Source organism: Ornithorhynchus anatinus, chromosome 18 (genome assembly GCF_004115215.2).
Source record: "Ornithorhynchus anatinus isolate Pmale09 chromosome 18, mOrnAna1.pri.v4, whole genome shotgun sequence".
In the NCBI taxonomy this organism is placed as follows: Eukaryota; Metazoa; Chordata; class Mammalia; order Monotremata; family Ornithorhynchidae; genus Ornithorhynchus; species Ornithorhynchus anatinus.
The window spans coordinates 27,922,877-27,946,938 of NC_041745.1; the positions used below are offsets into that span (position 1 = coordinate 27,922,877).

A 24,062-nucleotide genomic window follows, 5' to 3' on the forward strand; every position below is an offset into this window, starting at 1 on the left:
TTCACAATCTGGCAACTTTCATCTTTAAAGGGAAAACCCAAGGCATGATTTTCGAAGATCGGTCCGCGGTCTCTCCGTTTCCGCTCACAGGTGGGAAAGGGGCGAAAAGTACGGATTCCGTTTCCTTCTGCAGAATTGCCACAGTTTGCTTCGCCCTGTCAGTGGAGCAGACCTTTAGGGGTTTACCTGCCCCGACTGCCTGCGGCCGCACATTTTAAAATGTACCAAACCCCTCCCCGGTCATCCAGTTTCCAGGTTCTCTCCTCGAGTCCACACTGCCATCCCCATCTCTTTCATAAAATGTCACCCTGCACCCATCTCCCCTCTGCCAACGGCCCTGACAGCTAACCACGTCCCTTGGCAATCAGATGAAAATCCTTAGCACGGGTTTCAGGGCCCACCTGCTCTCCAGATTGCACACTGGCTGTCTTCACCTGCAGCTCCCCACCTTCCCTTCTCCACCCCTCGGAAACACCTTTCACATCCTGCTCTTGATTCTCCCGACACTGACTCCCTGTTCCCACTCTTCCCCCAACTTTCCATCTCCCTCCCCCAGCACATCTATCTAACCACACCCTCCCCATCTTCAAAGTCCTCCTAGAAAAAAAAGAAACCTTTTCCAGGAAGCCTTCCCTCAATTATTCCAGACACCTGCACTGTAACAGCCACCCTTCACCTCTATATCTATCCCGATTTATTCTTTTTCCTGGAGGTCTCAGTTGGACTATTTAAATCTCACTCTAATCTCCTATCTCCCTCTCAGGGTCACACCTGGTGAGTTTCCCCTACTCTACCAATCTCGACTACAGGAGGGAGAGTCAAGCAGAGGCATATCCATTCCATTCCTAGCTTGGGCAGCGGCTAGCACGTGGAAGGCAATCTGCTACAAGTCAAAACTCACCTGTGCTGGGCAGCGGCAGGATGGGAGAGAGTCGAGGTTGGAGGCTCATGTTTACTGCGTGGAAGGAGGTAATGGAAAACCATTTCGGTATTTTTACCAAGAAAACTCTACGTGTACCCTACCAGAACGATTGCAGATGGACCTGGGGGCGTTCTGGGTGTCACCGTGGGTCCGAATGCCTGTTTCCAACTGTATTATCAACTCCTGTGGAGTAAGTTATTGCTTCCTTTGTATTCTTGATATCTTGCTTTACACTTAGTAGGTGAACTGTAAATACCATTAATTTGATTATCAAAGCTCTGTAAGCCCCCCATGAGATCAATGCTCCAAGGCCTGATAAAGTTTTACAAAGGAAGCAGCCTGGCTTAGTGGAAATGGCACGGTGTTGGGAAAAAGAGGTACAAAGTTTTAATTCTTTCTGGCCTTACCAATTGCCTGCTGTCTTTGCTTAAGTTTTAATTCTTTCTGGCCTTACCAATTGCCTGCTGTCTTTGCTTAGAAAAGGCACTTCACTTCTCCGGGGCCTCGGTTTCCTTATCTGTAAAATCGGGATTCCATACCCATTTTCCCTCCCCCTTTGACTATTAGCCTCAGGGGCTGGACTTGGAACAGATTATCCTGTATCTAGACCGGCGCTGGGCACATTTTAAGTGCTTAACGAATGCCACTCTTATTATGGAAGCTTTAGAAGCAGTGTGGCTCAGTGGAAAGAGCCTGAGCTTTGGAGTCAGAGGTCATGAGTTCGACTCCCCGCTCTGCCACTTGTCAACTGTGTGACTGTGGGCAAGTCACTGCACTTCTCTGTGCCTGTTACCTCACCTGTAAAATGGGGATTAGCTGTGAGCCTCACGTGGGACAACCTGATTACCCTGTATCTCCCCCAATGCTTAGAACAGTGCTCTGCACATAGTAAGCGCTTAACAAATACCAACATGATTATCCTAGCGTTGTCAGCTCTGTGGGAAAACTGCCTGAAAGTGCTCAGAGCACTAAAATGAAGGAGCATCCTAAATTTATCTGGCAAAAACATAGTCTGGTCCAGAAAGCAATCAAAGTGATTATGATGATAAGGAGTCCAAATAATTAACCTTGTTTGAACTCTAGTCTCTTAGATAAATTCCAGACAGAAACTGAGGGGAAACGATTCAGGACTCATCTCAGAGGAAGAAAGTGAAAAGTTGTCTGATGTTCTCCCAGACAATTAAGAAGTTCACAGAAAAACAAACAAGGCCAGTACAAGATAGAGAACACCCAACGTGGGGAAGAGTTTATTCCACTTGATTCTCATCAGCCTGAAGAAATTCGTAGGAATTTTTTTAAGGAAAAAAATAAATTTTATCCCTGTTCAAAATTATAAATAAGTACAACTTTCAACACTTAATTTACAAAATATAAAACCGTATAGAAATTATTTACAGAGTGGTACATACAAAAATTCATTAAAAAAAAAACAAAAACACCCACGCACCCTCAGGTCAGTTCCTTGATGCCCGCTCCTGAGGACAGTTGGCCTCTTTGGTGAAGTTGAGTTGGGGAATGACAAGGTCAAAGGCACTTTGGAAGAAACATCTTCATTTTCCTCCTAAAATCAGGGCACTGGAAAGAACGTTTCTACCGACGAGGAGGCAGGTAACCCTCCCTCCCCTGGCCCTTTTCTGGTCTCGGAAGCTAATGTCTCGCGTCTCGCCTACGTTTGCTCCTCAGGGCAAAGTAGAGTGATCGTCTCCACAGTTACTAATCCGTGCATTTGCAAGAAGGCTGTCCTGGGCTGAGTAGTGGTTGGGAGAGAAAGCAAAGGGGAGGCGATGCAAGGCTTTGATTATTCTATTTCGTTAGGTGGTTTTCTTTTTATTAAAACCGTGTCTCCGGTGGTCCTTCTACGGGTGTCCAGATGGGCCACCGAACCTGCCTGCAGAGCTGCCTGGGAAACGGCCTTCGCCTCTCCGGCCACCTTTTCCTCGGACCTACACCTCGGAGCCCTCCCGGGGATAGATGAGGCTGTTGACGCTGAAGCTATTGTAGAAGGGGTTGGCGAAGTGGCTGCTCTGCCCGGGAAAGGGGCTGTAATAGGAGGAGGAAGAGGTAGACGAGGAGGAAGAGGATGAGGAGGAGTTGGAGGATGAGGAGGAGGGTCGCTGGCTGTTGCCGCTGCCGCCGTTGTTTCCGCCGGTGCCCAGGTGCCCAGCGTCGGGTGGCGCTTCTGGGAGCGAGCTGCTGGGCGGGTAGACCCCCTGGAGGCTCCGCGGGTGCAGTTCCCCGGGCAGGCTCCCGGCCAGCCCTAAGTGGCGACCGCCCGGGAGCCCTCGCTGGTGGCTCACCCCCGCGCCCCCGGCACTTAGGGCGCCGAGGCTCCCGAAGAAGGAGTTGAGGCACGGGGTGGAGGAGAGCAAGGGGCCTCCGGATGGCGAGGTGCTCCCCTTGGCCTCGTCCGGAGGCTCTGGGGATGGGGAAGACCCCAGCAAGGAATGAGGGCTGTTGTCCCCGGGCACCGACTTCCCTGCAGCTGCGGGGCCCGGAGGTCGCCCTTCCTCCTGTCTGGGCGCCCCGCTCGCCATCGCGGAGTTTGCGCCGGGCTCCGAACGGCGCTTTCGCTTGCGTCGGAAGTTCCCGTTGTCGAACATCTTCTCGCAGTTAGGGTCCAGAGTCCAGTAATTGCCTTTTCCTGTGGGGGTGAGGGAAGAACCGGATCAGGAGGAATCCTTCCCCTCTCCCCACATTCCCAATTTCCTCCCAATCCCCTCTCCCCACATTCCCAATTTCCTCCCAAGCCTTGGGGCAAAGGCACCGCACACAATCTCCTCCTTTGCCCCAGATGACTGGATAGCATGCTCGTTCCCACCTCTCTCTCTCTTTGAAGCTTCAGCCCTCAACCCAGAATCTGGATGGCAAAAAGGGCCTTTAAAGTCAGAATATGCTTTCCTCCCCTTTGTGGGATCTGTCACTGTCCCAAGACAGTCACCGTCACCTCTTTTAAAAATGGTTTTTGTTCAGCACTTACTTTCTGTCAACCACCGCTCTAAGCGCTGGGGTAGGTACAAGTTAATTCAGACCGTCTCTGCTGCGTGTGGGGCTCACAGTCGGAGGGAGAGCTGGTATTCCCATTTTACAGGCGAGGAAACTGAGGCAGAGAAGCGACTTGCCCAAGGTCTCAGAAAGCAACTGGCAGAGCCGGGATTAGAACTCAGGTCCTCCTAAATCCCAGGCCCATGCTCTCTCCACTAGGTCACGCTGCTTCTCACTCCTACCTTGTCACTTGTACCTTTCTCCCCTTCCCCTTCCGGTACATGCCGACGATGGAATCCTAAAATCTTTGGAACTTGAAGAAACCTTGAGATATTTGACCGATTTCCCATCAGGAAATATCCCGCCCGCCTCTAGGTACAGGGAGTCCGTATCTAATACGGTTCCTTAGGGCTCCGCTCATCTGTTGAGTGCCTACTGGGTTTTGGCACTGTATTCGATGCTTTGAGATTCCCGAGTATAGACATGGTTCCTGCTGTCTTGTTCACCGTCTATTCTTCTACAGTATCGGCCGCTACCCTAACATGGACGGGACCCGCCTTTCCCCGAGTCTTTTATCTGACCCAGTCGTGACCGGGGAAACCTATAAATCACGTCAAATTCAGCATCATTCAGCATCCCTGCTCTGCCACCGGTCAGCTGTTTGACTGTGGGCAAGTCACTTAACTTCTCGGTGCCTCGGTTCTCTCATCTGTCAAACGGGGATGAAGACTGTGAGCCTCACGCGGGACAACCTGATTAGTCTGTATCTACCCCAGCGCTTAGATCAGTACTCTGCCCATAGTAAGCGCTTAACAAATACCAACATTATCTTTCCCGTGTTCCTTCCCATCCTCCCTAGTTCAAGAACGAGACCTGTTGGTTTTAGATACCTTTCTGCTCTTACACCTGCCACTGGCTAGACAGTAGCCCCCCCCCCCCCGCCCGCTCCCTTCTGCCCCTGAATTCATTCATTCAGTAGTATTTGAGCGCTTACTATGTGCAGCACCGTACTAAGCGCTGGGAATGTACAATTCGCAACAGCTAGAGACAATCCCTGCCTGGGGGCCCTCACCATTAGTGAAAATGTAACTTGGCCCCCCTTTGTAACATTGTGTGTGTAACCCCAAACAGGTTAAGTGCAGTGTTTAAAGCGCGCCGATTCTTTTAGATCCTAGTTCAGAACCAAAGATGAAGGGACACAATTCCCCTTTGGCTCCAACTCAAGGCTGATATGGGATCGAGTCCATAAAGGACGAGTAGTTCAAAGACCAAAGTGAAGAGAAGAATCTTTCATCTGCTTCCTACTGCAGGTCTTCAGGAACAGAGAATGGGTCTGTCTGTTGTTGTATCGCGCACTCCCAAGGAGTCGGTACAGTGTCCTGACTAGAGTTAGCGCTCCAAAACGATTGAATAGAAGGACCAGCTCAGCCCAGGCTCCAGGATTTGACTGGAAGCCCTGCTTTTCTCAGGAATGTAGAGTACTCTATCCAGTAGAGAATAAAGAACCCTCTTCCCAGAGGCGTATTTTGTCTTGGCCCCTTTCCCATAGTGCTCACGCTGCCTTCGTCGAAATGAAGGTGGTCTTGATCGTGGTTCCCCATCCCTCCCCCAAGATGAGGGCACAACCTTTCCAGCAACGAATTGGCCTCTTCTAAACCTTGCCCATCTCCCCACTTCAACGCTCCCCGTTCCTTCTCCACAATTAATCTCCCTCCAATTAAGAGCCACCTCCTCCACTGCCTCTTCGCCCTTCATCCCTCTCCCGTGGTGGGGGGGGGGAGAAAGCAGGGTGTAGCCAGGAGATCTGAGTTCTAATCCCGACTCCGCCACCTGTCAGTGCTGCGCGAACCTTGGGCAAGTCCCTTCTGCATTCCTCTGTGCGCAAAACGGGGATCGTACACCTCCCTCTCAAAGTGAGAACTCCAGGAGGGAGGCGAGGCCGGGGTCCCTTCCGATCGTAGCTACTCCGGCGACGCTTGGTCTGTCAGAAGCACTGAGCAGCACAATTATTGCAAGGATTCGGACTCCCCCCCCCCCCCCCCACCCCGCCTTGGAGGGCCGACTTCCTTGCACTCGAGGTCGGGCTTTGGCCCTTCTCCTCCGGCCCCTTCCCGAGTGGGGTGAGCGGGAGGCCACGCACCAGGCACAGTCGGGAGGCTGTAAGCTCCTCGTTGGGCAGGGGACCGGTCGGTCTACCGAGGCTGTTAGATGGCCCTCTCCCCAACGCTTGGTCCAGTGCTCCGCACGCAGCCAGCGCTCAAAGAGCACGGGTTTGGGAGTCAGAGGACGTGGGTTCCAATCCCGCCTCCGCCACCGGTCTGCCGGGTGACCTCGGGCGGGTCACCTTCACTTGTCTGGGCCTCGGTGACCTCGTCTGGAAAACGGGGATCGAGAGTGTGAGCCCCACGGGGGTCAACCCCATCACCTCGGCGCCACCCCGGCGCTCGGCCCAGAGGAAGGCCTTCACGGACACCATCGCGGTGACCGTCATTCCCACTAAACGCGACGGACGGCCGCCTTCCCTTCCCGGCCCATCGATCGGTGATGGATCGATGGATGGGCGCCTTCTCCCCCTCTCCTCCTCCTCCCTCTCCTCTCCCCCCCTCTCCTCTCCCCCGCCCTCCTCACCGGGGTCGTCCTCGTCGCGCGGGACCTTCTTGAAGCAATCGTTGAGCGACAGGTTGTGTCGGATGGAGTTCTGCCAGCCGGCCTTGCTGCGCTTGTAGAAGGGGAAGCTGTCGGCCACGTACTGGTAGATGTGGCTGAGGGTGAGCTTGCGGTCGGGGGCGTTCTGGATGGCCATGGCGATGAGGGCCGAGTAGGAGTAGGGCGGCCTCACCAGCTTCAGCAGCTCCTCCTGGCTGGCCAGCGACAGCCAGCCCAGCTCGCCCACGGGCGACGGCGACCCGGCGGGGGCCCCGGGGCCCGCGAAGGGGCGCGGGGGGCAGCCGAAGCCGGAGGGCGGCCCGGAGGCGGCGGCGCCGGCGCCGCCGGCCGGTCCCGGGGGGGGCGGGGGCAGGAAGGGGCCGCCGGGCGGCCCGGGCCCCGGGCCCGCCGGGGGCGGCCCCAGGTAGGAGGGGGTCGAGCCGCCCACCCCTCCGGCCCCGTTGAGCCACAGGTAGGGGTTGGCGGCGGCGGCGGCGGCGGCGGCGGCGGCGGCGGCGGGGGGCGTCGAGTAGTCCCCCAGGCCGTAGGGGCCCCGGGCCGCCGGGTAGACGCCGAGGTTGTCGCCCCCGCAGTAGAGGGCCATGTCGGAGGGGGCGGCGGGGGGCGAGCGGGGCCGGCCTCCGCCCTCGGCCCTCAGCATCCCTCCGGGCCCGGCCGCCCCGGCCCCGGCCCTTATAGCCGCCCCCCGCCCCCCCGGGGGCCGGCCTCCGCTGCCCTGGGATTGGCCCGCCCTCGCACCCCTCGTCCCGGCCGGGGGGGGCCGGGGGGGGGAGGCAGGGGGACAGCCCCTGCCCGGCTCCCATTGGCCGAGCTCGCCCCCGTCCCCATCCCTTTCGCCCTTCCGATTGGCCGGGCTCGCCCCCTTCGTCCCGCCGAGGGACACCCCTTTCTCCCTTCTGATTGGCCGGGCTCGCCCCCTTCCCCCCCCCTCCACCCCTGGAGTGGGGGGCAGAGGGACATCCTTTTCTCTCTTCTGATTGGCCGAGCTCGCCCCCTTCCCCCGGGGTGGGGGCCCGAGGGACATCCCTTTCGCTCTTCCGATTGGCCGGGCTCGCCCCCTTCGTCCCGCCGAGGGACACCCCTTTCTCCCTTCTGATTGGCCGGGCTCGCCCCCTTTCCCCCCGGGTCGGGGGCAGAGGGGCATCCTTTTCTCTCTTCCGATTGGCCGGGCTCGCCCCCTTCGTCCCGCCGAGGGACACCCTTTTCTCCCTTCTGATTGGCCGGCCTCGCCCCCTTCCTCCCCCACCCCACCCCCTGGAGTGGGGGGCAGAGGGACATCTTTTTCTCCCTTCTGATTGGCCGAGCTCGCACCCCTCCCTCCAGGTGGGGGGCAGAGGGACATCCCTTTCTCTCTTTAGATTGGCCGAGCTCGCACCCTTCGTCCCGGTGAGGGACATCTTTTCTCTCTTCTGATTGGCCGAGCTCGCACCCTTCGTCCCGGGTGGGGGGCAGAGGGGCATCCCATTCCCTATTCGGATTGGCCGAGCCTGCGCCCTTCCCCCTTGGGTTGGGGGCAGAGGGGCAGCCCCTTCTCTGCTCTGATTGGCCAAGCCCGTGCCCTTCCCTCCCCTCCCCCCCGGGTGGGGGGCAGAGGGGCATCCTCTTCCCTCCTCTGGCAAAGCCTGCACCCTTCCTCCCCTGGGAATGGGGGGCAGCGGGGCATCCTCTTCCCTCCTCGGGCTGAGGCCGGTTGGGGAGGGGGTTGCCCGGGAGGCAGGCGCCAGAAGGAACCTTTCCATCTTTCTCAGGCACGGGCCCTCCTCCTCTGATCTGAAAGCCCAATTCTGAAGGCCCGATTCTTCTTTTCTTTTCTGTTTGTTTCATCCATTCATCCAGTCGAATGGATGAATCCAGTCGTATTTATTGAGCCCTTACTGTGTGCAGAGCACTGTACCAAGCGCTTGGAAAGTACAATTCGGCAATAAAGAGAGACGATCCCTGCCCACACCGGGCTTGGAATCTAGAAGGGGGGAGACAGACATCAAAACAAGAGGCAAGAAAAAAGACAGAAAAAACAAGAGAACTGAGACATCTGACTCTGGGGAGGGACCTGGGACTCCTGGGTCCTCCCAGTGGGGCGACCGAGGGGACCGATTGAGGGCTGAAGGACTTTTTTTTGCGGCTGATGAGACGGCCGTCTAATACGCTCCAGGAGGCTGCTGGGATGCAGCACCCGCCACCCTCCTATCTACCCTCCATCCAATCCTCTCTTTTTTTTTGGGGGGGGGGGACGGCGACCCACTTAGGGTTTTCAAAAGCCATACGCGATCCTTGGAATTACTCTCCAAAAACTCTTGCAAGACATCCCTTCTCGGCTGAGCGTGTTATGTCTGTAAATGCTCGTTTTTGATTTGGGTCCGCAACATCTTTCGGAAAAAAAAAAAAATCAACCTCCCGAAATTGCAAATCATTAGTTATGATTTCGTTCAAGATTATCTTTTTTTTTGTTAAAAAGAGCTGTAATTTAAACTACGCGACAAGTTGCCAAAATGATATAATCAAAACGATTCTTTCATGACTTCTCTCCCCTCCATCCTAATAAGCGATCAAGCGTGATACATTTTGAGAAATCCGCCGCTTTCCATAGTCACATGCTCCCCAAAATGCCCCAAATCCTGGGATGGGTGCATCTCTCCAACCCCACCAGCAATTATTTATTGACTTAACTGTATGTCCTTTTAGGTAAATTTTGTAAAAAAAAAAAAAAAAAAAAAAAAAAAAAAGTGTTATTTTACAGTATTCTAGAAACAAAATAGTGGGTTTCACCTTTCACTTTCTTATTTGGAATTACGCATGGTTCTTTCACCATTTCCAAGCTGCAAGCGAAGAGATCGGTTCATTTAACGGAGAAGCTATTTATACACTAACAGATTACCGTGAATTGCGTTAAAACTAAATTTCAAAGTCATTTTCTTTGTATCTTCTTCCACTTCTCATCCTCTCGAATGTTTTTTCTCCGTTTAAAAGTCAAGTTTCGATTAGATATGAAAATTGGCCTCATTCAGTTACGGAATAGCATATGAAAGGACAATCACTAAATGGAAATCGTGCTTAATTTATCTTACCCCGCTTATTACTCTTTCCTAAATCATCATCATCACCTTTTCTTCTTATTCTTCTTCCTCCCTTTCTCCTCCTTCTTCCTATTTATCTCTTTGGTTTCGATTTATTTTGAATTTGAATTTATATGATGAAAGAAATATTCAGGGCAGGGCAGCCGCCTTTTCATCCGAACGAATATTTTGTCCACATTACTTACCTAGTCTCTACATTATCCGTATGAAGTAAGATGCAACAGACTCGTGCGATTTTTTCTGTTTTTGAAATATTGGCGGGGGGTGGGGAGAAATCCAACGAAAGGAAAGTCACTTTTAAGTAAGGAGAACATTCCGAGTTTATTATGTCCTCTGTGCAACAGGCAGAATGTAATCTGGGTTTGTAAACCCAAAAGGAATATTTAAAAAAACCAAAGCATCAACAAATAAAAAAGACTTTGTAAATATTGCTCTCGTGGGGCGGTGATGTAATTCGAGAACGTAATTCCCCTTAGTGTTTGCGTTATCATTTAGGAAATTACTCGGGATATGAGCATAGCTCTTGGTTGTAATTTGAAAAAAAATAGTCTTCCTGTTCGTCGATCTTTCTCTGTATTTCTCTTCCACGCTTCCCACTTTTTATCTCCATTTTCCATTACCGACCATAAACTACTGTGGAACAACTAACGGTGGATTCATATTTTTCATGACACTTCTATGTCCGAACATTAAAAAATGATAAGGATCGCTGAAACTCCAGCGGTAGAAAAAGAGGTGGACGGCGTGAGCTACTCAATGTGGCTCGGCGTATTTAATAACATGATGTTTATCTCTCCAATTAAGCTCTAAACTGTCTTCCCGGTGTGATAGGCTATTCCCGTGACATTTACTGTACATCGTTGTGGTTTCCGAGTTTTTGATTTAAGAAAATACAGGGCCCCATCTAGAGGATTTATCATCTTATTACAGAACAGAAAAAAAAAAAAGCTATTTGGGAGATCAGGGATGCTCCTCCTAAAACTTGGAAGATTTTACTCACGGATCCTTTCGCTTACCCCAAATATAATTCAGTGGCCAGAAAAATATCGTTAAGCACAGATCATTGGTTTATCGGAAATGAGGACTTTTAGCATCTGTCCTCCATTATTATTATCTCTCTTCTCAGAAATCAGAGTGATGTCGCAATGCCTTTTGCCTGAATTTCATTTTCAAGGTGAAAATAAGATAAGTGAAGTACAGGTTGCTCACAGTTGCATTCTACTAGTTTTTGGAAGAAAAAAATGGCACCATTAATAGTGTACCTTTGCCAGTGCCTAATAAGAATTGTTACTTTTTGCACTAGAAAATTAAGTATTTTGGTTACTATTATTAGAAAGAATCCAGTTTCGTTTTTACATTTTAGAATTCTTATTATTTCTCAGCTATTAGAATTTCCATTTCTCAGATAATAATAATAATGCTGGTATTTGTTAAGCGCTTACTATGTGCAGAGCACTGTTCTAAGCACTGGGGTAGATACAGGGTCATCAGGATGTTCCACGTGAGGCTCACAGTAAATCCCCATTTTACAGATGAGGTCACTGAGGCACACAGAAGTTAAGTGACTTACCCACAGTCACACAGCTGACAAGGGGCAGGGCCCAGATTCGAACCCACGACCTCTGACTCCCAAGCCTGGGCTCTTTCCACTGAGCCACGCTGCTTCTCTAGGTATGGTTGAGACGATTGTGCCTCATTTTATAGAGGATATATGGTAATCATAATTTACATTTATATACTGTAGCACCCAGCACAAGTGACCTAAAATAATAATAATAATAATTCTTAACTGCTTACTACGAGTGTAGTAGATACAAGATTCAACTTTTTTGTTCTAGCAAACCTCCTGTTTTTACAGGATTTTGTGCAGTCAGAAAGTCGTCTTGGGGTCTCTCCTCAATTATTCTCTCATTCACAAGCGATTTCTGTGTTACATTTGTTTTGCCATAATTCATGTGTGAAGGTTACCGTCGACACAGGTGGGATTGAGAATTGAAGCGGTGTGGCCTAGTGGATAGACCAAAGGTCTGGGAGTCTGAGGACCTGCGTTCCAATCCCAGTTCTGCCAATTGCTTGCTGGGTGACCGTAGGCAAACCACTTTGCTGCTCTGTGCCTCAGTTTCCTCAAATGTAAAATGGGGATTCAATACCCTGTTCTCAGTCCTACTTAGACTGTGAGCCCCAAGTGGGCAGGGACTGTGTCCAAACTGATTAACTTGTAACTGCCTCAGTGCTTAGACTAGTGCTTAACAAATACAATTATCATAAGAAGAAGAAAAGTGATAATAACAATCCTCGACGTGTCTGCTCAATCATATTTATTGAGCACTTACTGTGTGCAGAGCACCAAACTAAGCCCTTGGTAGACCACATTGTAAAAGGAAACATATTCCCTGCCCACAGCGAGCTTGCAGTCTAGATGGGGAGACACAGTGCTCTTCACTGGTCTCCCTACCTCTATTCTCTCCCTTTTCCAGCCTATATTTCACCCCGATGCCTGGATCAGGTTTCTAAAACATTTCTAAAACTTCTCAGAAACCTCCAAAGCTTAATCGTTCCTCACCACATTAAGCAGGCATTGCTGACCACTGGCTTCAAGGCACTCTACCAGGTCTTTCCCTGTTTCTTATCCCCCTTTTTTCTCCCATTCGCACCCCAGCTCAAGCTCGTCATTCCTCTAAATCTAATGTACTCATTGTGTCTTATTCTTGTCTCTCCCTCCCCTCTATCCCCTTTCTCTTGCTCATGTCTTTCCTCCTGCCTAGAGCTCCTCTCCTTTAAAATCCATTTTACCACAGCTCTCCCCATCTTCAAAGCCTTTTAGAAATCCAACTGCCTCCGGGAGACCTTCCCTAATTAATTTTTCTCCTTCCATGGTCATATTCTCCCAACTTCCACCTTACTGATTGAATAGACTAGCTACTGTTAATGATGGTAAAACACCTTAACGTTTTAAATTAGTATCAATGCAAACGTTTAAATGTTTCCAGATATCAATTCCAAGGTCATAACAGATTTGTTTTTTAAATTAAGAATACTTCTATTTTGCTAATTTTATATATACTTGTTCTGGATTTTTAATCTTGCATCCTGACTCTGCAGGAAACGTTTATGAACTCGCCTCTGGAAAGGACACTTTTTAAATATATTTTTCAAGTCTCGATTGTTTACTTTCAACTCAAATTCACCGAATTAGGCTGACAAACACTAAAGGGCGAGAACACTGTATTGCTCTTGAATATGATTAAGAAGTGTTTTACTCAGTGGTTAAGGAATTCCTGTTCTATTAGGTGCCTAAAGAGGAGTATAAAGTCCATCAGGTCACTAGGGTACCATTTAGTGAATTGCAACAGTAAAACTTCCAACCAAGGAGTGCTTTGTCTGTCAGTTAACAAGTATTTATTGCATGTCCACAGGGTGACTGGCACTGAATTGGGCAGGTATAATCCCTTCTCTCAAGAAGTTTACAATTTAGTGTTATTATAAATGACAATATCCCCATTTTATACAAGAGGAGAATATAAGGAGAGGTTGTATACCTCCTGAAGTGCACATTCTATGTACCTAAGGGGGAGTTGTTAGGATGAGATTTCCCAAAGTTAAATAGCATGTTCACAGAATTGAGTAGTCCTGTAGAGATACCCCCAGCCCCCCATCCCCAACCCCCCTACCCCATTTCTCCTATAATTCTTCTACAATGTAGTTTGGGAATTATCCAGGCCCCATCCTGGTCCTCATCCCTTGACTTTTAGTCATTTTGGTTATTTTCCTGCTTACTGGACCTTATACCAGAGGAGGATAGGCAGAGTAAAGGGGAGGGAATGTAATTCACTCAACCAATTTTACTGTTGCCTCAAACTATAATCAGAGCTCTCCTGGACACTCTAGCAACTGGGGCAAATGAAGCTTTTGAATTGTGTGTAGATTTTAATTATCTGCTTTTCTCTGACTTCACTACCTTTGAGATGAGAGAGTTGACAGACATTGGCATGTGTTCACTATCTATTTTTTTTCCTTAAAAGGCGTGGAATTTGTGTAGTATTTCAACTGTGTTCTTCGTCCCTTCTCTCAGATAATTAACAATATTTGCTTTGCCCCTTATTTTCACCTGAATTTGGTTTCTTCTTCTGGGGCTTCCCCGTTAAGGCCAGTACTTCTTTTTTGCCACTGGTCAGTATCCGTTTTCTTAGACAGTTTGGCTCCTTTAGGATCAGAGGCTTACATTCTAAATTTGCCTCGACCTCAGGCTTCTATAAACTTCTTAATTGCCCCCCCTCCCCCTTTCCAAAGAGAAAGAAAGTCCCCCGCCCCCATTTCCCTCCATCTACCCCTTGGGCAGTGTTGGCTTATAGTTGCCCATGGGAGAGACAGCAGGTCCCCGTAGATATTATCACCAGGCTTTGAGTAAATAATGAACTGATTATTACCCATGATAAAGCCTCCCTGAACTTGCATAAGTAGCCTCTCCTGAAGCCAGGAGATCTTGGATAAGCCCTTCCATCTTCTCAGCCCAAGAAGTTCCTCAGCAGTTGATTTGGGGGCGAGTGAGCCTCTAGATTGTATTTCCCCCCGTTGCTGAGATGCGGTTCCTTTCCGTAACCCCAGTGTCTTCCTGTATGTGTCAGTCCTGGCTGAACTGGACCCTCACATAAACCGTCCATTAACATATATACGAGTGAATCCGGCACTCGCATGTGTTAAATAGATGGCTTATTTCCCAATCTTCTAGTGATTTGTCTGAAAAATCTGGATTATTTGAGTTGAGTTCCACCTACCATACTATTCTGGGAAGTGCTACCACAGGATGAAGACTGTGGACAAAATCAGGCCCAAAATGTGATTGAGGTCAAAGAATATAAAAGTAAAATTATTAACAAAGTGCTCCCTTTCACCTTGATTTGATTTTAAAATTATAAAACATTTACATTTTCCTCCTTTTGACATGTTTTTGCTCAAGACCCAAGCAAAATCTCAGCCCTGGAATGATCTGGGGAGGAATGTGGGATTCGGTATATCCATTTTATTCAAGCTCTGTGTGGAAAAAAATATATATTTACAGTTTCTTTGTGAAGGGGCGAGCAGTTAAGAAACTGGGAAGCAAATTCCTTCTCCAGTGGAGAAATTCTGTTGTGTCTAGAACTAGAAATGGACCATATAGAGTATCTTCGAGTAAACAAATCATTTTTCATAAGTGAAATTGTTTTAATAGAAACAACTTTTAATTCTCCTGCATGTAGTAGAGGCTCCAAGGATTTAAAATAAACACACCTTAGTCTTCTTTTGGGAAGTTAAAGTAGCTTAACTGGGTGAGGTGTGCTGACCCCGAATGTACCATAGTCCTATTAATTCATCGCATAATTTCCTCAAAAGTGGTAGCATTCTTTGACTTTGAATCTTGAGGAGGAAGCCGTTCTCGGCCTAAGCCCAGGGGAGGGAGTTTGTGAATTCTAGCCATTGATTCTTTCTGCCGTATTCACCATGCCGCTGAGGTGTTAGTCATCCTACACAGCCCAAAACAAATCCAGCAGTATTCTTCCATCCCTCCAGTCTGCACCCTATCTCTGGATGTGATGGATGGCAGGCACTGCCAGTAGCAAATTCAAGAGCCCAGTGAGGGATCATTTTCACACTGACACAGAGTAGAAGGGATTTGTTGGTCTTTGCTGTCAGTCTAACACCCCTCCACCCCATTAAAAATCTCACGGACCCTAGTGTCCTCCTTGAACCTGCACGACAATTACATCTGACCTTGAGGAATCCTCCTCAACTGATGGCATAGTGGATAGAGCACGGGCCTGGGAGTCAGGGCATGGTTTCTAATCCTGGCTCCGCCGCTTGTCTGCTGCGTGATTTTAGGCAAGTCACTTCCCTGCTCTGTGCCTCAGTTCTCTCATTTGTAAAATGGGGACTGAGACTGTGAACTCCACGTGGGACAGGGACTCTGGCCTACCCGATTTGCTTGTTTCCACCCCAGCACTTAGAACAGTGCCTGGTACAAAGTAAGGGCTTTACAGATACCACAGTTAGTATTATTTCTTTCATCACTAGAGGAGGAATACTTTTAAAGCACCCATTCTTGGAAGATGTTATATTTTCAATTTCACATCAGCATTTTTGGAACAGGTAGGAGGGCAGGTATTATTGCTCATTTTTCACAGAGGAGGGCCCAGAAGCTACAAAAAGATTGAATCACTGATCCCAAATCCCAAATTAAAAACTGACTGGGAAGAATCTGAGTCCCCATCCAATGCTTTATCTTCATCTGCATGACCTGGGCTATTATCTTCCACCTCAAAGACGATTTGAAAGAGTTGGGTACTTGGCAGACAGAATAGAAATACTAATAATGATGAAACCCTGTATTTGTATAGACTCTAGCTCTAAGGGGCTCAAAGCGCTAAAGAATAACAATACTTGAGGGGCATCCAAAGGAGGATCAATTGAGGATTGCTTTTGATAACTTCGCAGATGCCCGAGGGTCACATATTTGCATAAATAGTGCAGATTGTAGTCAGTATCCTTAATTTGAAAAGGCCTCTCTAGGAAAATCAATCTCAGTGCATCAGGTTCCACTTTGACCTGGGTAGTTTAGTCTCCTTGGATCTTGACGATTTGACACGCTTAGAAGAAGACTTGCCTTCCTATTACAAAATGAAGAGAGGTAGGAAACACCTTTTGGCTAGTTCCAGGAAGGCAGACTGAGAGTCTTATGTGCTAAAGAGTTAATATGAAAAAGGTGGGGGTGGGGGAGGAGGAGATTTGGCTTTGAGGAAGCAGAAGTCAGCTGTTTAAGGAGTGGATTAGACACACACTCCAGGTGTTTTGAAACAAGCTTCCCAAAGCACGCAGCGGCCTGCATTCCTTTCCACAGCTCTCTAAGAAAAGTGTCTCTTCTGGCTTAGGAAGATTCATAAAAAAAATTGCCACTCCTGATCCCATCATCTTAATCCTTCATCGTTTTGATAACAATAGAAAAAGCACACCTGACAAAGGTGTATGGCTAATGCCATGGTTCCTTTTCTGCTTGTGTGAAGCCCTAATGGGGAATTTCAACTCCTCTGTTCCTTCAAGTCTGAAAACAGAGCTGGGAGATCAAACCAAGCCACTGATTTGGGATTTTTTTTTAAAGCGCATGATGTTTTAAGTAGCAGAGATAGTTTACAATTAACTTCAGTTTTTGAGGATTTGGGGTTTATGCTAGTAGGCCTTGTTAGAAAGCCCCTTTGTTTTCCTCTTTGAGTTGAAATTGATTTAGCCATCATTTAGTCATCCGAGTTAGACTTTGAAGATACCTGTATTCAGAAAGTCACATGCTGAAGTTTGGGGGAGTTTTTTCCTTTTTGAGATGGGGCACAATAAAAAAAACAACCACATTACATCGTGATTTTTCAGAAGCACTCGCAAAGCAGATTCAGTGGACGGCCTCAGTGATTATTTTGCTGGTAAAAGCGCAAATGCCAAGTGGTGTTCCTTTTCCTTTTATGAAATGCTTTGTAAATATGACTATGGGAAAATAAAATAGCCATTCAGAAGAAGCAAGGGAATCCAGTAGTCATGTTCATGATGAAAAAAGCCAGAATCAAATTTTGATTTTTAAAACAGTTTCCCCAGCACTGGGATAAATCTGGGCTGCGGTATTCCAAGCCGAAGATCGGGCCTGCTCAGAGCAAACCTACTATCGCTCTGAAAAAATTGATGGCAGAATCTTCACGCTTCTTTCCAGTCCTAATAAAATCTGCCTTGCTAGCCAACTAGCAATATTGTAATTTCCTATCAGTGATTTTGGTGGCAGTTCAGCATGGAAGAACAAAAAAAACAATAGGTTGAGATTGGACAGGCAGAGTTGTTCTGTAAGATTATATTCTTACTGGTAGTAGTAGTAATAATAATATAATTCATTTAAGCCTTACTTTTGCCAAGCACTGTCGCAAGCTCTGGGGTAGATATGATTCAGTCAGATAGATCAGAGTTCCTACCTCACTTGGGGCTCAGGGTCTAAGGGAAGTAGAGAGAGAGAGAGAACAGGTATTCCATTCTACAAATTAGAAAATCGAGGTACAGAGAATTTAAGTGACTTGTCCAAGGACACCCACCAGGCGAATGGCAGAGTCAGGATTAGAATTTAGGTCTCCTGATGACTATTCTGTTCTCTTTCTATTAGGCCACACTGCTTCTCTAATTGAGTCTCCTGAGCCTCTGGTTTGCAATGGGGAGTTCAACTTATAGCTGCTGCCTGGGGAGGTCCCAGTGGCTCTGTGCTGTTTTGTTCAACCTGACTCAGCCAGCCCAGACTTGGGGGATTGCCTTGGGCCTCCTCTGGGGTGGCAGGGCTGAGGGAGGCTCCGCTTAGACTGGAAAAGCCCCAAAAGCTTTTGTCAATCAAGTGGACATGGGATGGGATCTAAAGCAAGACTGGTGCTTCGTGGCTCCCCCAAACATTAGTCTAGTCTTTGCAGCGCAATCCCCTATAAAAGTTGTCTTGGAGCTTAATATTCAACATTCCCCTTCGTAAATTCCCCCAAATAAGCTTGACTGCAGGCAGAGATGGTTCCTAGCTCAGTCGTTTCACCAGAATTAGATTGCCAAAGGTCAGAGACCTGGGGAGAAGGCAAGAAAGAAATTTAGCTTGATTCAAGTTGCGTTCATGTACTCCGCGAGGAAGTCAAAATCATTTTTTGTGTGATTCATTTCTCTTTGTGCCGTATATCTTTTTTAGGATGAAAGCTCCTCAGTAGTTTTCCTTTTTATGTGCAATATCCTGAAGTCATAACAGTGTAGAAAATGGATAGATATTATTAAACAATAATAATGTCATGTTATATAAGCCTGGAGAAGACAATAAATATGGAATTAAACCCCAATTTTTTTGTTGTTTTCCATTTTTCTTCTATCTTAAAGCAGTCTTTAAAAATTACAAAACAATTTATTGGATGGCTATGGTGTCCTAAAGTTAAAGGAAGGTCTCAGTTGCCTGAGAGTTTAGTCTAACCTCAAGACAAATGAAATCCTCCGCTCGATTTCCTCACTCTCCATTTGCCTGCTTAAATAGGAAGGGTGGTGGTGTTTAATTTGTGCAGAGACCCAATCAGTCAATCAGTGATATTTATTGAGCACTTGCTTTGTGCAGAGCACTGTATTAAGCGCTTAGGAGAGTACAATAAAACCCCCAGAACCTATTGCTGGTAGAGTCCCAAGACCTATACTGGAGCTTTGACTAATTCTAGGACAAGGCACGAGCCATGCCAGAGAGCTTGATTAACAGATGCAGGGTCAGATGTTATTCCAGCAGGACCAGAAAGAGGAGCCATTCAGTTGTATTTATTGAGCGCTTACTGTGTGCAGCGCACTGCATTAAGCATTTGTGAGAGTACAGTACAACAATAAACAGTCACATTCCCTGCCCACAACAAGCTCACGGTCTAAAGCCAGTGGACTTTCTCCATTTAGCCACTTGCCACTGTGGGCCCTAGGATACAGGAAATCCTTGGATTTATGATACATGGATATCAAATAAAATGCCCCCGCATTTCGTAGGGCATGAAAGTTCAGGTCATGGGAGGGTGAGGGGAAAAGGTGTCTTTACCAAGAGGAATATAAGGGTTAACCTTCCACCTGTAATCTCCCAGAAATGCATTTACACCACCCCCAAAAGTGGGGAGATTTGAGCTCTGTGGTCTGGCAAAAGGCAACAGAGAGGCAGGGCATCGGAGACTGAGCCAACCACAAGACTGTAAGCACGTTGTGGACAGGGACTGTATCTGTTTATTGTAACATTGTAATCTCCCAAGCTCTTAGTACCCTGCTTTGCACACACTAAGCGCTCAACAAATAGGATTGAATGAATGAACCATTAATGCAGTCTAGGTCCGTGAGTTTTAGATCTCTGGGGCCACTACACTGTCTGCACTGACGGTAGTCATGGTGCTACATCCTTCTAAACACCCAGAAAGAGGTGCGTCAATGCTTTGGTGATGATAATGATGATGATAATGATGAACATGTCCCCTGCTTCAAGTTCCCTTCTGGGGTTTTAACACGCTGTTTCACAACTTGGCAGTACCCTTAAATCAGTATTAGCAAAGGTACACGTGGACCAAGGAGGTATACTACTAATATTATTACTAATACTACAGTGCTAATCAATCAGTTAATCAGTGGTACTTATTGAGCACTTACTATGTGCAGAACACTGTCCTAAGCACTTGGGAGAGTAGCAGAAACGTCCCCTGTCCACAGTGAGCTTACAGACTAGAGGGCTAAGCACTTAGTACAATGCTCTGCATTCAGTAGGTGCTCAGTAAATACCCCTGATTGATCGATTGATCATTCTTTTGTATTCTTCCAAATGCTTAGTACGGTGCTCTGCACGGTAGTCACTCGATAAGTTTTTTTGAGTGATGTGTTTCACTATGAGGAATCCACAGGAGGATGCCAGAACCTCTGAGGCATTACTTAGTTTAGATGGATTTCTTCTCATAAAACTAGTGGGTGAGATTTTTACGTCTAAAATGAATTATTCTGAAGTGGTCTGTGATTTGATTCTGAATTTTTTTACAGCTCTAATATGGTTATCGGGTTCTGGTCTTAATTGTTAGTTTCTCAGAAAATCCCACAAAATGTTCTACTTCCCCATTTTAATTTCCCCACATTACATTATTTAGGCAACAAAGGATGGAAGGGAAAAGAGATTTCAGGGTACTTCAAGCCAACTAATTTTCATGTTTAAAGATTAAGGGAAAAGCTAGAAAGCAAAACCATTACTTCGGTGGGGATCGTTCTTGAAACGGGAAGGCACAACGTATCTATTATACCCCAGCACCATCCATGTTATCAATCAGTCAATCAATCAATAATATTTATTGAGTGCTTACTATGTGCAGAGTACTATACTAAGCATTTGGGAGAGTACAATACAACAGAATTAGCAGACACAGCCCCTGCCCATAACGAGCTTACGGTCTAGAGGGGGAGACAAACATTAATATTAAGTCCGTCAATGGGCAGGGACTGTCTCTGTTGCCGATTTGTACATTCCAAGTGCTTAGTACAGTGCTCTGCACATAGTAAGTGCTCAATAAATACTATTGAATGAATGAAGAAGTAATTTATAATATACAATTTAAAGATATGTACTTATGGGACGCGAGCACTAGGGAGGGCCAGAATCCACTGGTTCTCTACCCTGTGGCTTCTAAGCACGGCTTCCCATTGACCCAACCAAGCTTGGTGGGGGGTCTCTTTCCGTGTCAGTGTACCGTCAAAACCTCTCCCTGGATGGGGTTCTTACTGAACTTGATTCATACACCAACGGAAAAAAAGGATTCTCTCAAAAGTATCGAGCTGCCCAAGGTTGGCGAAATCAAAGCCCGTAGATCTTAAGATTGTTTCAGTCAAGACAAATTTACACTCAACGGTTCTCTTGGTTTTGGACTGAATCCCTAAAAAGACAGGGTGGAGGGAAATGATAGTTTAATCTCTCCTCTGGGGTAGGTGGGATGGCAGTGATTAAACAGCATCAAAGGATGAAAATCAATTTAAATTTTGCCAGAAGTGATGTTGATACCTTGGTTATGTCTTTCAGGGTTGATAATTAAATACTATGTCCTGTTTGCAGCTGGAATAACACCTTGTTCTCTGAGGAAAAAAAAAGTAAAAACCTTTATCTGTTAAACTGGATGATTTCTAGAAGTTTAAGTACTGACCTTGCCTTTAGAGAACCGTAGCCGGTGATAAATACAAGTAGATCTGTACAGCCTTATTTCAAGACATTACAGTCAAAATGGCAAAAAGTTTTCGGTCACTGCTTGAGTCAATCAATTAATGATATTTAGTGAATGCTTACTGTGTACAGAGCACAGTACTAAGCACTTGGGAGAGTAGACTACAACAGAGTTGGTAGACCCATTCCCCGCCCACAATGATTTTGCAGTCTAGAAAGAGATGTTATAAGAATGAAAAGGGACATATGTAGATGTAAAAAGAAGGCAACCCAGAGGCAGCAATAGCAAGAAGCAGCAGATTAGTCATGCTGTTGGCAAAAATCAAAGGTACAAATGTTGGTTAGATATTTGAGGCAAGGGATCTGAGGGAGCTGTCTCAGCCAATTTCTATTTTCTGATGTCTCTTAATGAATAGCTTCATATTCCTCTTTGATTATCCTTTACTCCCAGATCCTCGCTCCTCTCCAGTAAATACTTCCCTCTGCCACCCAGATCATTTTTCTAAATCATTGTTCTCCTCATTTCTCTGTAGACCGTAAACTCCCTATGGGCAGGGATCAAGCACAGCCATCAAAAACCTCCACTAGCTACCCATTTCTCCTTACCACAATCAGAATCAGTCATTCAATAAATCAATGATATTTACTGAGCGCTTACCATGTGCAGTGCTTTGCATACAGTAAGCGCTCAATAAATATGATTGAATGAATGAATTAATGAATGCAGGGCACTGTATTAAGTATTTGGGAGAGCATTAAAATAGAGTTAGTAGACATAATTCCTGCCCTCATGAAGCACACTGCCTCATTAGGTGACAGACATTAAAATAGATTACAGCTAGGGGAAATGGCAGTGTAACAATCTATACGCAAGTGCTGTGGGATTTACTCATTACCTTTGGCTTCAAGGCACTTCATCAATTCTGCTTTCTTTCTATTACCTCTTATTTTTCCACAGTCCTCTCACTACAACCTGGCTTGCATTCTTTGTTCCTCCTCACCTAAACTATTCACTGTGCCTGGTCCTCATTTCTTCATTGATTCATTCATTCAATCATATTTATTGAGCACTTACTGTGTGCAAAGCAATATACTAAGTGCTTGGGAGAGTACGATATAACAAAAAAAAGTTAAATTCTCTTCCCTCAACAAGCTTCTGCAACTAACCCTTGGCCACTCCCATTCCCCTTCCTGGGAGTCCTCCCCCATCAAATCCAACAGCCCAGAGGTCACCTCATCTTCAAAACCCTCTTGAAATCACATCTCCTCCAAGAAGACTTCCCAGATTAATTTCTGCTCTCCTCATCTTCTACCTCACAGCATCACCTGAGCTCTTGTGAATTCACAACCCCCCTTATGTAGATGTCTTAAAGATCCTATTATTTAAGCACCAATTTATACCCCCTTTTTTTCTTCCATCCTATCTATAAATTATTTCAGGGTCTGTCTTCCCTTCTAGAACATAAAATCCCTGAGGGACCTTTAAATACTAAAGATAACATTGGTTAAGTGCTTACTATATATCAAGCCCCGTTCTAATCGCTGAAGTAGACACAAGCTAATCAGGTTGGATACAGTCCTTGTCCTACATGGGGCTCACAACCTAAATCCCCATTTTACAGATGAGGTAACTGAGGTCCAGAGAATAATAATAATAATTGTATTTGTTAAGCACTTCCTATGCGTCATGCATCGTTCTAAGTGCTGGAGTAGATCCTAATCGGGTTGGACAGGTTGGAGAAGTGAAGTGACTTGTCCAAGGTCACAGAGAAGACAAATGGCAGAGCCAGAATTAGAACTCAGGTCTTCTGACTCCCAGGCCCATGCTCTATCCATTAGGCCATGCTGCTTCCATGGCTTTTAGCACATGACTTTTAGCTTTTGAGTGCGGTGACTTGCACATAGTGGATAAATATGATCGATTAATTGATTGATGAGGTACAAGTAAAATCCAGAAGATTTTTTTATTACCTATAATTCCTGCCCTAAATATTGATTAATAGAAGATCATTTAGTAGAGATGGTCATTACAGAGCAATTCCCGAGTGCAACGTAAAAGAACTAAACTCAGATTCTCTGAGCATCCTTTCAGTTTTGTGGTCTGAGTGACCGGGCCAATGGAGGCCAGGAATGCTCTGACTTCCGGGTGAGATATAGAGGTTGAAGAGCGGAAGGACAGAAAGCTGCCATCTGCTGTGTGACCTTGGGCAAGTCACTTAACTTCTCTGTGCCTCAGTTACCGCATCTGTAAAATGGGGATTAAGACTATGAGCTTATTACAAGGTAATCAGGTTGTCCCACGTGCGGTCCCTTAAGTGACCGACGCAGCATAGAGAAGCAGCTTAGCCTAGTGTATAGAGCACGGGCCTGGGAATCGGAGGGTCTTGGGTTCTAATCCTGGCTCCGCCACTTGTCTGCTGTGTGATCCTGGTAAGTCACTTCACTTCTCTGGGCCTCAGTTGCCTCATATGTAAATTGGGGATTAAGATTGTGAGACCACAGGGACCGTGTCCAATCTGATTAGCCTGTATCTCCCCCAATGCTTAGCACAGTACCTGGCATATAGTAAGTGCTTAATAAAAACCATAAAAAACAAACAAAAGGAGCTTGTGGAATTGCTCCGAGAGCCGAAGCTCTGGGGTCCAGGTCTCCCAGCGGTAGACAAAGTTGGATGACACTTTGACTCCTCAGATTTTTT

The 24,062-nt window shown here is 46.9% G+C and overlaps 1 protein-coding gene across 1 annotated transcript; it reads right to left on the reverse strand.

Moving 5' to 3' along the window:
• Positions 1–2,142: 2,142 nt before the first annotated feature.
• FOXI3 (forkhead box I3) lies at positions 2,143–7,211 on the reverse strand. The gene is made up of 3 exons (XM_029046788.2): positions 7,094–7,211; positions 6,533–7,051; positions 2,143–3,563 (listed from the first exon to the last, which is right to left on the reverse strand). The coding sequence occupies exons 1-3, from the start codon at positions 7,209–7,211 to the stop codon at positions 2,866–2,868; spliced, it is 1,335 nt and encodes a 444-aa protein (XP_028902621.2). The 3' UTR covers positions 2,143–2,865.
• Between the last annotated feature and the right edge of the window lie 16,851 nt (positions 7,212–24,062).